Genomic DNA, 15,827 nt, shown 5'->3' with positions numbered 1-15,827 from the left:
GCCTTCTTTACTGGAAATGTTGGCCATTCGTAATCACCTACGTTTTTGGTGTTTGCACTGATAACCATTGCATAAGCAAGCGTCAATGCGCTTTTTGAATCTCCAATAGCAGAACTAGTGGACTGTGTGCAGAAATATCCCCCACCCCCAAATAAGGCCAGAAACATTTATTTTGAAATAAATTGGAAATATGTGGACATGGCATTTTAATTCAGAAATCAGCAACTCATGGATTTCAAAGTGCTGCTGGATTAGAATATAAGACGACAATGAAAGAGCTTATTCACTAACAATGGCTGGAATTCAAAGTGCTGCGTTACATGCAAATGAGTGTTTGGTCATTGACAATAGAAACTCTGACTTTTTGCTTATTAACAGGCTCCCACGCCATATCACAAATTACTATTGAATGTCCCCTGCATTTCAAAATAGCCATGGAGCTACTTGCATAGTTTTTCGGACCCCAGCATGTATTGTGTACTTCAACAGGTGGGATAGTGTTTTAAACCATAATTGCCGTACAGAAACCTTCAGGTGATTCTCTTAGCATGCCAAGGCAGACTTGAGTTGTTTTTTTACCAGTTGTATATATGTACACAGTCAGGGAGCACAAAGTTGACTTCCTCTCTCTTTTTCTTCCTACCTTTGTGATCTCTGCTCATTTCACACAGTCTCATTGTGACTTACATCTTCCTGAAACCCACCTGATCAGGCCTTACTTGACCTACTTTTGACAAGTTAAGTCTAAATGCACATGTCGCTGTTCTGAGACATTACAACTCCCTGCCTATAGTGCTGTTTTGAATCCTGATGTCCAGTGCTGCGCTTAGGTTGCTCCTCGTGATGTTTACAGTAGATGTGTGTTTGCATCAAGGGTCGCCTTCACGAGGAGAAGATGAAAGAAGCCAACCGTGATGCTGCCATGCAAATCTTTGAGAAAGTGAATGCCTTGAAGCTTCCTGAAAACCTTTTGGACCTACATGGTCTTCATGTGGATGAAGCTTTGGCTCACCTGGGTAGAGTATTGCAGGAGAAAACAGAAGGTACAAGAACACTTCTTTGTTTACAGAGATTACACTGGACTTGTGTATGTGGGCAAAAATTGATGTACAGTGGTACCTCGGTTTTCGAACATCTCGGAAGTCGAACGTTTTGGTTTTCGAATGCTGAAAACCCAGAAATAAATGCTTCCATTTTCGAATGAGCCTCAGAAGTCTAACAGCTTCTGCTGAGTTTTTTCGAATTTTCTCTATTGAATTTGCAGGCCGCCCTTTGCGGCTTCGGTTTTTGAATGTTTTGGAAGTTGAATGGTCTTTTGGAACAGATTACGTTCGAAAACCGAGGTACCACTGTATTAAAACGGACGTGTTACTTTCCATGTTAGTGGATGGGCTAGCCTTCATGGACAGAACATATAATTTGCATACAACAACAACAATAATAATAATAGTTAATATTATTATTTATTTATACATACATACATACATACATACATACATACATACATACATACATACATACAGTGGTACCTCGGGTTAAGAACTTAATTCGTTCTGGAGGTCCATGCTTAACCTGAAACTGTTCTTAACCTGGGGTACCACTTTAGCTAATGGGGTCTCCTCCTGCTGCTGCTGCTGCTGCTGCGCCGCCGCCACACGATTTCTGTTCTCATCCTGAAGCAAAGTTCTTAACCCGAGGTACTATTTCTGGGTTAGTGGAGTCTGTAACCTGAAGCATCTGTAACCTGAAGTGTCTGTAACACGAGGTACCACTGTACATACATACATACATACATACATACATACATAAATACATACATACCCTACCCATCTGGCTGGGTTTCCCAAGCTACTCTGGGCGTTTCCCAACAGAATATTAAAAGTACGATAAAATGTCAAACATTAAAAATTTCCTTAAACAGGGTTGCCTTCAGATGTCTTCTAAAAGTCTGATAGTTGTTTATTTCCTTGACATCTGATGGGAGGGTGTTCCACTGGGCGGGCGCCACCACCGAGAAGGCCCTCGGCCTGGTTCCCACATAGCACTACTAAGGTTAAATTCCTGGCATCTAGTTAAAAGGTTCTTGAGTAGCAGTACTGATACAGATACCAGCAAGCTGCTACCAATCACAGTAGACAGTACTTGGCTAGACGGACCTGTCGTCTAAGGCTACTTTGTATTTCAAAATTTACCATATTGAAAGATTTTAGATATATTCTAAAAGAAATTTTTAAATCTGTTGAATGTGGAATTCATAAAGAGAGAATATTGTGACCATTCTTATTCTTGTGTAACAGAATGCAACCTGGCTGGTGGTAAGCCGTATCTCTACGTGATCACAGGAAAGGGAAACCATAGCCAGGGAGGAGTTGCTCGCATCAAACCAGCAGTTATGAAATACCTCACAAGCCACAAGTTCAGGTGAGCTGAACCTACCGTTACTGACAACTTGCGATCTGCATTTAACCAATTAAAAACTGGTGGTTATTTCACTAGAAAGCGTAGTAGACATCCTGGGCTAAGCTCCTCAGGCAGGCTTATTGCCAGGTCTGCAGAGTGCAGCAGGAAGCTTGTATCTAGGATCCTAGGTCATTCCTAATGACAGTCCTGGCTGCTAATGATGGTTTTCTTTTTATTTGCCTATGGTGGTAAACACGGAATCAAGTGAGGAAGGAGATTTGAGATTGAGTTACATTTAAATCTAGTGAAAGGGTAATGGGTGAAGTCAAGAGTGGAAGGCTGGAGCTGGGAGAGAATTCGGGAATAATAGAAAATGAGTTGTTTTTGCTCCCTTAGCTCTCTGGCCCAAATACACCTCACCTTGTGCTCTGCCATGTTTCTGTCTTTTCAACACCTCACCTGGTCAATGCCAGTGGGATTTTTTAATCTGTGAACAGTGAACCTCTCTTCCACATGCTGTGCCCCAATCTGATTTTTAAATTCCCATCAGTGGTTTGTTATGTGACACGATGGTGAAGGCTGCTTCTCAGTTTACAAGCTCCAAAGCATCTTTGGGCACAGAGAGCAAGCTTATTTGAGGCAATACCTGTTTATTAGGCTTATTCTTTCTGAAGTTACTGTATTCTTCACTCTATAGGACGCACCAGACCATAGGACGCACCTTGTTTTAGAGGGGAGAACAAGAAAAAAAAAATCTCTCCCTCTCTGTGCAGCACCCCTTCAGCGAACCGGCAGGAGAAACAGAACCCCTTCCATTTCTCCTCCTGCTTCTCTGAAGGGGTGCTGCGCAGCTCTCCCTCTTTGCGCAGTACCCCTTCAGCGAACTGGCAGGAGAAACGGAGCCCCTTCCATTTCTCCTCCCGCTTCGCTGAAGGGGTGCTGTGCAGAGAGGGAAAGCTGTGCAGCGCCTCTCCAGCGAAGCGAAGCCTGGAGAGCAAGAGGGATCGGTGCGCACCGACCCCTCTCGCTCTCCTGGCTTCAGCGAAGCAACCCAAAGCCTCCGACTTCAGGCGGCTATCCCTGAAGCCTGGAGAGCGAGAGGGGTCGGTGCGCACTCCAGGCTTCAGCGAAAGCAACTCTGTGCTTCGGAGGATTTGTGTTGCTATTGCTGAAGCCAAGGAGACATAAGACGCACACACATTTCCCCTTAATTTTTGGAGGGGGAAAAGTGCGTCCTATAGAGCGAAAAATACGGTAGTTTCTTTCATCTGGCCAAAAAGATGGTTTCATTTCAAACTTGCCCTTCTATATGGTGAAAGTGGCATGTAATGCTGTGTAATGTTAGAGCATTGTATGAGAGATTTAAAAACCTTTCCACCTGCACAAGACCTTACACAAACGAGCATGAGAAATGCTTATACCACTGTGCGGATTCTTATGCAAGCATTTGTGGAACTGTGCTAAAGTCTGCTTTCCTACCCCTTGCAGTTTGAATCAAACCTTAAACGGCTGCTTACAATATTATCCTGATTCACAGGTTCACAGAAATAAAGCCAGGCTGCTTGAAAGTCATGCTGAAGTAAAAGGATGTCACCAAGAGGATTGGAAAAGCTGCTATAATTGTCATACAAACAACTTCAAAATATAATGCCGTTCCTGTGCTACTTTTAAATAACAATATTTTACTGGAAATACTTTAATGTTTTTAGCAGGTGTGTTTTTTGTCAGCATGTTTTCCTTGCCAAAATTGAATGGATTTTTTTTTCTTTTTAAGGGAAATAGTTTTTTGGCCTCTTGCTGTAAAAGGAGTCCATGTGAAGAGAACTTCTGTACAAGAAGTGGACTTTCAAAGGGAAGGCTCCATTTTGAAACATTCTGTCCTTCTCAGATTTAAAGAACATCCACAAATATCTCAAGCATTATCTTCTTAAAAAACTTACCTTGTTCTGTATAAGCGGGGAAGCCAACATAGTACCCTTCAGATATTTTGGACTACATGCCCCATCATTCCTGGCAACTGGCCATGGTGGTTGGGGCCGATGGAAGTTGTAATCCACATTTGGAGGGTATCATATTGACTACCTCTGCTCTGTCAACATTAGGCTTACATGTTTTTAAGACTTGGAGCTAAGATGCTTTGAAATAATTAAAAGTTTTGGGGGGAGAAAACGATGCAGTGGGTTGAAGTAATAAGAGCTAATCATTATTTATGTTCCTTGGGGAGAAGAGGAAATGTTAGGTGTTAACATTTCCCTGGACCTACGAGAAATACAACGTCTCATACCTCAGTGAGTTATCTGCTCAGATTGTCCCAACTCTTCAACTCTCTTCATATATGGAAAGTGTTGACAATACTGCCTGATGAGATGGTTGAGCTTTTTTGGGAAAGGACATGGGTACCTAAAGGTCTTGACCGTTATGTAAGTAATGAGGAGCCATTTCCTCTTTCATTTATACAGTTGCCACTAGAATCAACAAAATTTTAGAAGTCCCAGTTTTTGTGACGTATAAAGAGCTGAATTCAGCTATATGTTTGTGCTAGTGGGAGCCAGCATAACAAAGCCCGCTAATGCAACGGGTCTTCCCCTGCTCTTGCACTGATGGAAAAATTCTTCCATTTTCGCTTAAAATATTAAGTGCACTGGCTCACGAGTGCAACGAGAATATGTACAGAGAGCTGCTGTGTGAATTGAAATGTACAAGGGTACCTGCAGTGAAGCTCTTTTTGTGCATTGTAACTCCTGAATGTGTGACTAAAGTCTCTGGATCGGGGTTGGCATTTCCATATTCTTTGTGGTGGGAGAAAATGTAAGGAATCTTCATAGACTCCATCCTTTCTGCATAAAATTTACATATGGTCTATTAGAGAAGACACCAGCAAATTGACGCCCTGTAAAGGTTTGCCAGCTTTGAGCAAGCCTATGTGCCATTAACGACAATACTGGACAATACTGGATAAAGCATTTATCAATGGCAGCTACTACCATTGCAGTACTGATGGAGGGAGCTACATCTACTGACATTCTCATCTTCCTACTGCTGCTGTTAAAACATACATGGTTTCCTTCAGATCAGGAAGTACAGCAATGTGTGCATGCATATCTCTCTTACAGGGATGCAGTTTCATTTGAAAACGTATCATCGTTATTGATAGTATATTTTGTGTGGATTTTTAAACGTTGATTCATGGCTGAGAATAAGCAAGCAACTCAAGGTATTTTTTAAACATATTTTAATATCAAAACTGGATGATCCTAGTTGCAAACTGAATGACATCTCCCATGATATTCAGTGCCTCTGTATCCAAACAAATTAATACATACAGAAATATTTTAAAAACTGATAGGTGACATTTATTTTCAAGAATATGCAAATAATGTAAATAATGTCTTTCAGCGTGGACATGCAAGTGCTCTTTAAAATTGTTTTATAATTATGAAGCTTTTAAAACAATTGGGGATTACATGTGAGCCGTTGTGTAAATAGGTGAGTGTGAAATATTTCAAGTTACAACCAATTGTGTCCTTCCACTGATGGGGACTTCAGTGGAAGGAGGGAGGCGGCAAATTTTGCCAGTTTCCCCCTTCCCTCCTGCAGTGCCACCTCCTATGCTGATCTGAAATTTCTCCCTAGCCTCTGGAGCAGATTGGAAGGGCACAATAGTCTGTATGGGGCAGGAAGAATATATGGCAATTGCCTCCCTCTCCACGCCACTGATGGAAACCACTTAAGTGCTTTCTATCAGTGGAGAAAATACAATTTGTACAACCCTTCATATCTTAAAGGTGCCATTTCAGTAGAATTTTGAAGCAGCCAGTTTCTTTGACATATAATGCAACAGAATTTGCACACATATGTTAGGGATACCAGTTAAATTAGGACATTTTAGTGCATGCGCAACTATTGAAAAGTTGCAACCTGCAGTTAACTATGATCCTTTCAAAGAGATCTTTGAGTGGGAGCAGATTCCTGCACATTGCAGGGAGAAAGGAAACTCATCCAGTCCTTAGTATGTTTTTTACAGGACTTACCACCTGGATCAGAGCTTCAAAATTTCCTACTATAGTGATATCTAAGCTTAATGAGTTTTAGAAAAGATAGCTTTTGAATCTGGAGAAAAAGATGATGGAAGTAGTGCCTGGTATAGAAATCCAAACTGCCTTTTTTTGCTTAGGGGTGTATGTCATTATGGGAGAAAAACAAAACCTTTTTCTTCTATTTTTATAAATCAAGCACTTTTAAATATGTGAGTTGCTTGGTGGCTAGATTCCCCCTCCCCTTTTTATGTGGGCTGCCCTATAGCCAAAGAAACTACTACTGCTTCTCCCATTGAAATAATTGGCTTTTTCAGACTTTTCACCTTCCTGTGTACCAGAATGGGTGTGTTCATCAAAATACTTATTCAGGAACCTAATGCAAAGAAGGGATGCTTCACCATTACCATTGTACAGATATGTCTGTATGGCAAGGACATGCATGCATGTTTTGCTTCATGTACAAATCATGGGGAAACCACTATTGACTCTGGGATCTTCACTCCATGTCCAACTAGCCTGAGCAGATGCATAGTGTTGATCACACAAGAAGGGGTAACGACACACTTAGAAGAGCTACCCATATTAAGATAACCATTATGTGAACGGCCCCAAAGTAGTTTCTCTTAACGCGATGGCAGATTTATCTTTTCAGATGCTGATCTATTTTTGTCCTCTTTTCATGAACGGAGTTCTTCTCGCAGGAACTTTGGATCCAAGCCATTGGGACATTGTAAAAATTTCACTCCTTTCGATAGAACCTGCCAAGTAGAAGTGGCTGCTGGATTATAGCCTCCCGTTCCCTTCTACACTTTAGTAGATTATTTAAAAAATAACTGTGAATAACTTCTATATTTTCTTAGGGGAAAAAATACAACTGAAGAAATTAAGACTAAACCTGAAAATACCTGTAAGGATACCTAAGGGAAATGTGTTCTTTTCAATGTCTCAGTACAACATTCATAATTGTTTTCTTTGTTTTGGTATTTTTACCATGCTTAATTTCTTTAAAAGTCAAATGTCTTAAGATGAGGAAGAATTATAATTTCTGGATACCCATTTTTTTATTATTAACGTCTTAAATTAGCCTCCAAAGAAGATGTCATGAGCATATGCTTATATCGATTAGGGTCATTGCTTAGGCTGCAAAAATTGTGCTCTAAATGTTTTATTGAAAAGAGATTTAAATTTACTCAGGGCAGTGGTTTCTGTGAAAGTGCCTATGGAAATGATAGCCTTCCCAGTGTCAAATATTTTCAACAGATAGATATTTTGATTATAACTGATATTAAGCTTGTATGTGCAGTTCAGGTTTCAAAACATTACTTATCCTTTCTTCATTTCTTGAAAAAGAATGTAACATCCCTTAACTATATGGACTTTACGTAAACTTCAGCTTGCTGTGGTGAAACATTGAAGGCTAGCACACATGCTATATATTCACATACATGTCTTTACTACATTTTGCAAGGATGAACATGCGAAACAGGTGATCGCATAGATGCCCTTCCTGTGATCCCAGCAGCACACTTTCCTGGCCATGACAATTGTGTAAACTGCTGTGAGTCATATGTGAGATGACAAACATTTTCCCAGGTAAACTTATGTGTGAGGATGGTGGGAAATGTTTACATGGTGAAAATCTTGCTCTTTTCAAAAGGGGAGAAAAAGTTCAACTCTCAACTACTGACCGGGATTATACTACTCTACTATAATAAAAAAGTACAATGAAAAATCCAGTATTGTGTCACAAAAATATGGCCAGTATGTAAGTAGATTTCTTTACTGTTCATTTTTTTTTTTTTAGGTGTATAAAGCTCTTCTGGTTTCCTATCTTTTTTTGTAATGTTTGGTTGTTAGCACATAAAATTTCTTACGTGAATAATTTCAAATAAAATCCAGTTTAATAAATACACATTCGTTTTAAGAATTCTTCGTCATCAGGTGTTGGAGCTAAAATGAAACTGAAGTTTGGCGTGGGAGCTCCCCACTCCCATTTAAGGAAATTAATGCGATATAACCTTAACACACGAATAACCTGTCTTTGTAAACTGGAACAACCTGATTTTCAGAGAGAGACGCCTGGTTCTTAACTGAGATACTAAACCTGGGTCTGGGCTACACTAGCTCAGATTGTAAGTGGTGGAAAAAATTGTGGGGTCGATGTGTCACCGTACCAAAAATAAACAACCCTCCACACAGTAAACTTGAAGTTGAGGGAAAGGGTTCTAAATTAGTGATCTCCTTGGCGTGCAAGTTTTCTACGTCAATGGTGAGTTTTAAATAGAGAAGTTTGCCATACGATGCCCATCTCACCTGCAATGGTACACCCCAGAAACAGGTTTAGCACTCAAAGAGAGAACTAGTATACAGTTTCTCTGAAAAACCATCAGTGAAGTAGCACTTCTTAGTTTCTGGTGGTGGTTCCAAGAACTAAGTGCTTTCCCCTCCTGCTTTATAACCAGATGTTACTGGTGAAGAACAATTAAATTGGGGGAGAGGGGAGACCAGAAAGAGATTTGGATTCTGTATAAAAAGCCTGTTCTAACCTCACGAACTTGGAGTCCTCAGGTAAGGTAAAGGTAAATGTACCCCTGCCCGTACGGGCCAGTCGTGACCGACTCTGGGGTTGCGTGCTCATCTCGCTTAAGAGGCCGGGAGCCAGCGCTGTCCGAAGACACTTCCGGGTCACGTGGCCAGCGTGACGAAGCTGCTCTGGCGAACCAGCACCAGCGCAGCGCACGGAAACACCGTTTACCTCCCCGCTATAAAGCTATAAAGCGGTACCTATTTATCTACTTGCACTTAGGGGTGCTTTTGAACTGCTAAGTGGGCAGGAGCTGAGACCGAACGACAGGAGCTCACCCCGCCGCAGGGATTCGAACCGCCGACCGGTCCTAGGCACTGAGGTTTTACCCACAGCGCAACCCGCGCCCCTTAGTCCTCAGGTAGGGTTGCCGTATTTCAAAACTGGGACACCCCAAAAGTTGTTTTACCCCAAATGGCAAAATAACACAATTTTTAGATTGACTTGTCTAAGATCCAGGACAAAGCACCACCTTTCAGAAATACCCCCCTCGTCAATTGTGCTGTGTGTGTGTGTGTACATATATACATACATACATACATACATATAAAATCAGGAGATGAGCAGCTCAACGTGGAGCTTTTAAAGAACATTCAGCCAGACCCAGAGACTTGTCCCTGGTGAAAAGGTGATTTTTGGAATCCACGTACTGTTAATGAGGCTAGCCCGTTTTTCAAAAAAGACGTTTTTATTGGGTTTTCAATTCAAAACAGTAAAGAGCGACAGAACATTGTCAAGAGATCTGAGAAATCAAGGGGTGGAAGAAGGAGCGGAAGAGGAAAATCTGTCAGGACTGTAACAAGATTAATTTGCTTTTAAATAAGAAACTTAAGAAATATGTACATAAAGGCATTCATTGTATTTTCAAAGCACGGGGATACAGAATGAAAGCAGGTAAAATGTGGTTTGTATGCTCAATTAGGAAATTAACTATTTCCATTTAAAATTGGGGGGGGGGGCTATATTGCGTGTTTCATTGTTAACAAAAACAGTAAGATCGTACAATATCAATGCAAAATTGTCCTTGCTTTGTCCCCTAGCCACTTGGAGTTGTAAGTTAATTTTTTCCAGAAGGGTTATTTCCTACGCTTTGGTATACCAAGTTTGTACGTTCACCAATGTCTAGCCATAATCGCTCTTGCCACTTTTGGTAGTTATGACACTAACTCTTTGTAGTGTAGGGTGTAGTTTTCATCTTCAAAATAAGCAGAGCTAGCTGGTGAGATGGGGAAAACTCTTTGCCTATAATTTTACTGATTTCCAGAAAGTTTGGGCCTTTCCATATTGCCACCAAAGATGGAGGCAAGTCTCCACTGAAACCCCACCAGTATCTCGACGAGAAAGAGATATCTAACGGCTTACAAGGTGTCATAGACCATTTGTGTATTAACGCTAGCTCCTTGTTTCTTGGCGAGATTGATTTTAAAGGAAGACAACTCCATAATTTGGTCTCTTGTTCTTCCATCAAAGATGAACTCAATAGCTTTTCCCCACATCGGCTTGATTCCGTTTAAACTGCTCGAATGCGGGACTTAATTAGTTGCTTATCAGTCAATGCGTAAAAGAACATGAGAACTTAGAAGAAAACAGAAGTAACTGTTCAGAGGAAGGAGACAGGAAGGTGATAATCCAAATTGCTCCACTTCCTCACAGTGCTGATGCAATAAGGTCTCCGGTGAAATATTTCCAAGCTAATTTTATTTGCATCTTCACATACTGCCGCTTTTTCTTGTTTGGTTTGTTCACCTGTATGTTTCTGGGCACAATTGCCTGATCATGACCTAAAAAGCCCTACATAGCTTAGGTCCAAGCTATCTGAAAATCTGTAATCATACAATTTTCTGTTTTACAATTTAAAACACTCAGTTTACATCCTTAAGATATCAATGACTTCCCTTCTTCTCTTTCCATGGTTCATTTTACACATGATAAATCCCTGCATATTTTACAAAAACTATACCATTCAGTGCTCCATTACTGCATCCATCCAAACTTGTTTACACTGTTGAATTTATCTTAATGCTGCCAGTGTTTTCATCGGTACACAATTATTTCCCACATATTCAATAAACGTTTTCTAATCTTCTTTAGACGTATGTTCTTCTTATTCTCTTATTCTATATGTTAAGTCTGCAAGTTGTGCATATTCTGTCAACTTAAGTTGCCATTCTTCTTTGGTTGTGACCTCGCTCGTTTTCCATTTTGGGGGCTAACAAAATACGGGTCGTCGTAGTGGCATACATAAATAACCTTTTTTGACACCTGGGAATTTCAGTCTGAGAGGGGGCCTTCTCAGTGGCAGCTGCCAGACTTTGCCACTCCCTCCCTGGAAAAGCCATACTGGGTCTCTCCTTGCTGTTCTTCGACTGACAGGTGGAAGAACTTTTGGGAACCGACTGCTTTTAATGAAAGGGCTGGTGCTTTGCTGTTTTCATTGTAACCATTTGTATCGTTTTAATAGGTTTTAATACATTTTATCTCACAGATAAGATAAATGCATGTGGACAGGTCTCTCAATAGCTACCAGCTGACTGAAGCTTACCAATAATAATAATAATAATAATAATAATAATAATAATAATAAATTTATTAATTTAATTTAAGTGGCTTCCCCAGCCACTCTGGGCGGCTTCCAACAAAATATTAAAATACAGTAATACATCAAACGTTAAAAGCTTCCCTAAACAGGGCTGCCTTCAGATGTATTCTAAAAGTCTGGTAGTTGTTGTTCTCTTTGACATCTGGTGGGAGGGCATTCCACAGGGCGGGTGCCACTACCTAGAAGGCCCTCTGCCTGGTTCCCTGTAACTTGGCTTCTCTCAGTAAGGGAACTGCCAGAAGGCCCTCGGCCCTGGAACTCAGTGTCCAGGTAGAACAATGGGGGTGGAGACGCTCCTTCAGATATACTGGACCGAAGCCATAGCAAATGCGTAGCAAATGCGTAGCAAATATATATTGGTGGGAGAGAGCAGTTGTATTCCTAGAGTCACCTGGCTGACCACTAATGGAAAGAGTACATGGTACCAGATGGTTCTTTGGTTTGATCCAACCAAGCTCCTGTGTTCAAATGCTGCTCTTATGACCTTATGGTTAAAAGCTCTTGCAATTAGGGTGACTTCCGTCTTCTGCTACATTTTTAGCCATAGCCAGAGAAGATAAAATTAGTGAGGGATGCAAATCAACCGTCCCTCAACTTGTATTGACACAGTACATCTCAAGCGTGTCACAGGCGCACAATCAGCGCACTAACCACAAGTAAATAACTTCTAACAGGGAAAGGTATTTGAGTCTTGGAACTTGATTTGCATCTTGATTTGTCAAACATATATATATAAATTCTAATTTATACATTTCACTAATTTTACAATCACATAGAGAGTCTCTTACTCTGCCAATCCTCAAACATTCTCCACTCTTTCACTCTGATAATGGTGGGAAGTATGATGGAGAAATGTGCTAAGAGGAAGGCACGCTTGGCAAACCCTCACCGTGATCAACTCCTGTCCAGAAACCTATGTCCCCACTGTGGAAGGACGTGTGGATCCAGAATTGGCCTCCACAGTCACTTACAGACTCACTGTTAAGATTGTGTTCATGGAAGACAATCTTACTCAGCTACGAGTGTTTGCCAAACAGAAGATAGATGATAGAGATAGAGATAGATAGATGATAGATAGATAGATAGATAGATATAGATAGATGAGATAGATAGATAATGCCTTATAAGATGCAATACATACAAGATACAATATATATATATAGAGAGAGAGAGAATGATTTCCAAGCTTTCACTATACACTATATTTTATATTTTACAAAATGGAGGGGCATGTACATACCCTCTCTCAATTCACAGATTATTATATATCCACCAGTACTTATTAACATAGGTAAGTAGGTAAAAACCTCCAGGGAAGGAGAGTCCACCACCTCTCGCGGGAGTCTCTTCCACTGCTGAACAGCTCTTACTGTCAGAAAGTTTTCCCAAATGTTTAGTCGGAATCTCCTTTCTTGCAACTTGAAGCCATTGGTTCGAGTCCTACCCTCCTCCAGAGCTACATAAAACAAGCTTGCTCCAACTTCCATGTGACAGCCCTTAAGATATTTGAAGATGGCGATCATATCTCCTCTTAGTCTCCTCTTTTCCAGGCTAAGCAAACGCAGCTCCTTCAAGTGCTCCTCATAAGGCTTTGTTTCCAGACCCTTTTCATCTTGGTTGCCCTCCTCTGCACACGTTCCAGCTTGCCAATGTCCTTCTTAAATGGTGGTACCCAGATTTGGACACAGTATTCAAAGTGTGGTCTAAGGCAGAATAAAAAGGTAAAGAGACCCCTGACCATTAGGTCCAGTCGTGACTGACTCTGGGGTTGCGGCGCTCATCTCGCTTTATTGGCCGAGGGAGCCGGAATACAGCTTCCGGGTCATGTGGCCAGCATGACTAAGCCACTTCTGGCGAACCAGAGCAGCGCACGGAAACACCGTTTACCTTACCTTCTACTTGTACTTTGACGTGCTTTTGAACTGCTCACTTGGCAGGAGCAGGGACCGAGCAACGGGAGCTCATCCCGTCACAGGGATTCAAACCGCCAACCTTCTGATCAGCAAGTCCTAGGCTCTGTAGTTTAACCCACAGTGTCACCCGTGTCCCTAAGGCAGAATAGAGTGGTACTATTACTTCCCTTGATCTGGACGCTACAGTGGTACCTTGGGTTAAGTACTTAATTTGTTCCGGAGGTCCGTTCTTAACCTGAAACTGTTCTTAACTTGAAGCACCACTTTAGCTAATGGGGCCTCCTGTTAAGCTTGTGGTCCACCAAGACCCCTAGACCCGTTTCACATGTACTGCTAGTAAGCCAGGTGTCTCCCATCCTATATTTCTGCATCTGATTCTTCCTGGTTAAGTGCAGAACCTTACATTTGTCCCTATTGAAATTCATTTTGTTAGCTTACGCCCAGTTCTCCAATCTGTTAAGGTCATTTTGGATTCTGATTCTGGCTGTAGGCACATAACTGTTGTTTCAGACAAAGGTTCTACCCATGGTTGTGATAAGTGTGTGAGCTCAAGGTGTGCGTATGTCCCCCACAACTTGCAGAACAGGGATGGGAAACCTATGGCTCTCTAGAAGTTGTTGGACTCACAACGCCCATCATTGCCAGCCAGCAGAGCCAACGGTCAGGGATGATGGGTGTTGTAGTCAAAAAACATCTGGGAGATCACAGGTTCCCTATCCCCTTTGTTGCATTTGTACATTTCGTGGTACAGTTATGAATTGACCTTTTGTTTCTGTTCAAACACTGCTCAATGGTTTTCACTGCAGAACTGACACCTGCGTTTATCCTCACCGGCATTCTTCACCGAAATAATTGGTTTCTGCAATTCGCAGATGTTATGACTCAGACTGGCTTAAGAAGCTGTCAACATCTGATCCGTTAAGTGTTAATTATTCTCACTGGAGCCAGATGTTCTTCTCTGTTGCACGTCAAGATAGAAAAATAGCAACCAATTACAGCTGCACTGCTCTGATATGGTAAAATATTATTTACCGAATTTATATACCGCCCCATACCCGGAGGTCTTCAAAATATACGCACAAACTAGTGTCCTGCACTTTGCCCTGATGCGATGTAGAGGTCTCTTGGATATTCATGCTGTTCCAGTTATTTTTATGTCAGCGGAAGCAGCAGATCTGCACATGTGAAGAGTCTGGTTGTTATTAATTAATTAATCTAGTTCAAGCCTCTGAAATGCACAATTTTTTCACCCAACACAGGACTTGAAGCCACAACCCTGAGATTAAGAATCTCATGCTCTAACAGTGAGTTAAGCATATCTGCAAAAGTCGGTCCTACAAGTCTCGGGAAAAGCCGACAATCTCCTAAGAATCTTTCACATTCTGATAACCGGTCATGAGGAAGTGACCAAAGGTGGAGAATCGTAAGTTACAAATCTTTTGCCCCAAGTGCAGAACTGCACAGAAACAACCTGCCTTTCCCACATCCATCGGGTCCAAAATCAGCTAAACACCAATACAGAATATAATATTTCTACTATCTTTTCCAAATATATACAAACCCAGAACCTCCAAGTATCCCTATTTTCCAGGGATGTCCTTGATTTAGAGAAGCCGTCCTGGTTTCTGATTTGATCCCGGAATGTCCCACTTTTCCTTAGGACATCCCTATTTTCATTGGAGAAATGTTGGAGGGTATGCAGTTATCCGACCCCTGAAGGCAATCCTGTATAGGGAAGATTTTTTTTTTATTGTTTTATGATGATTTTGTATATGTTGCAAGCTGCCCAGAGTGGCTGGGGCAACCCAATGAGATAGGCCAGGTCTAAATAGTAAAATTATCATTATGCAATGGGATGCTATATTTCAGAAAGTAAAAACCAGGACACCCTGGAAGTTGCTGAGCTTTCTTTAGGAAGTCCCCAACATTGTTGAGCTTTTTTACAAAAACGCTTCCAAAAAACCCCCAGCGATTTTTCTATTGATTTGCCTAAGATCCAGGACAAAGCACTTGTTTAGTCGTCTTCGTGACCCCATGGACCAGAGCACGCCAGGCACTCCTGTCTTCCACTGCCTCCTGCAGTTTGGTCAAACTCATACTGGTAGCTTCGAGAACACTGTCCAACCATCTTGTCCTCTGTCGTCCCCTTCTCCTTGTGCCCTAAATCTTTCCCAACATCAGGGTCTTTTCCAGGGAGTCTTCTCTTCTCATGAGGTGGCCAAAATATTGGAGCCTCAGCTTCACGATCTGTCCTTCCAGTGAGCACTCGGGGCTGATTTCCATAAGAATGGACA

At 41.5% G+C, this 15,827-nt stretch overlaps 2 protein-coding genes across 7 annotated transcripts in view; one reads left to right on the top strand and one right to left on the bottom strand.

Moving 5' to 3' along the window:
• The window catches only part of N4BP2 (NEDD4 binding protein 2), a 28,271-nt gene extending 19,922 nt beyond the window's left edge, over positions 1-8,349 (top strand). For all 4 annotated transcript variants that reach the window (XM_081924316.1, XM_081924319.1, XM_081924318.1 and 1 more), the window contains 3 exons: positions 875-1,043; positions 2,298-2,421; positions 3,938-8,349. In XM_081924316.1, the coding sequence (XP_081780442.1) occupies positions 875-1,043; positions 2,298-2,421; positions 3,938-3,983 (339 nt within the window). In that variant the 3' untranslated portion in view covers positions 3,984-8,349. The remainder of the gene's footprint in view (positions 1-874; positions 1,044-2,297; positions 2,422-3,937) is intronic.
• LOC309377412 (uncharacterized protein) overlaps positions 1-15,827 on the bottom strand; it is a 48,814-nt gene that overhangs the window by 3,505 nt on the left and 29,482 nt on the right. The window lies entirely within an intron of this gene.

This window comes from Podarcis melisellensis (genome assembly GCF_964234715.1).
Source record: "Podarcis melisellensis genome assembly, chromosome: 9".
Classification (NCBI taxonomy): Eukaryota; Metazoa; Chordata; class Lepidosauria; order Squamata; family Lacertidae; genus Podarcis; species Podarcis melisellensis.
This window is presented reverse-complemented; position numbering and strand designations above follow the sequence as displayed.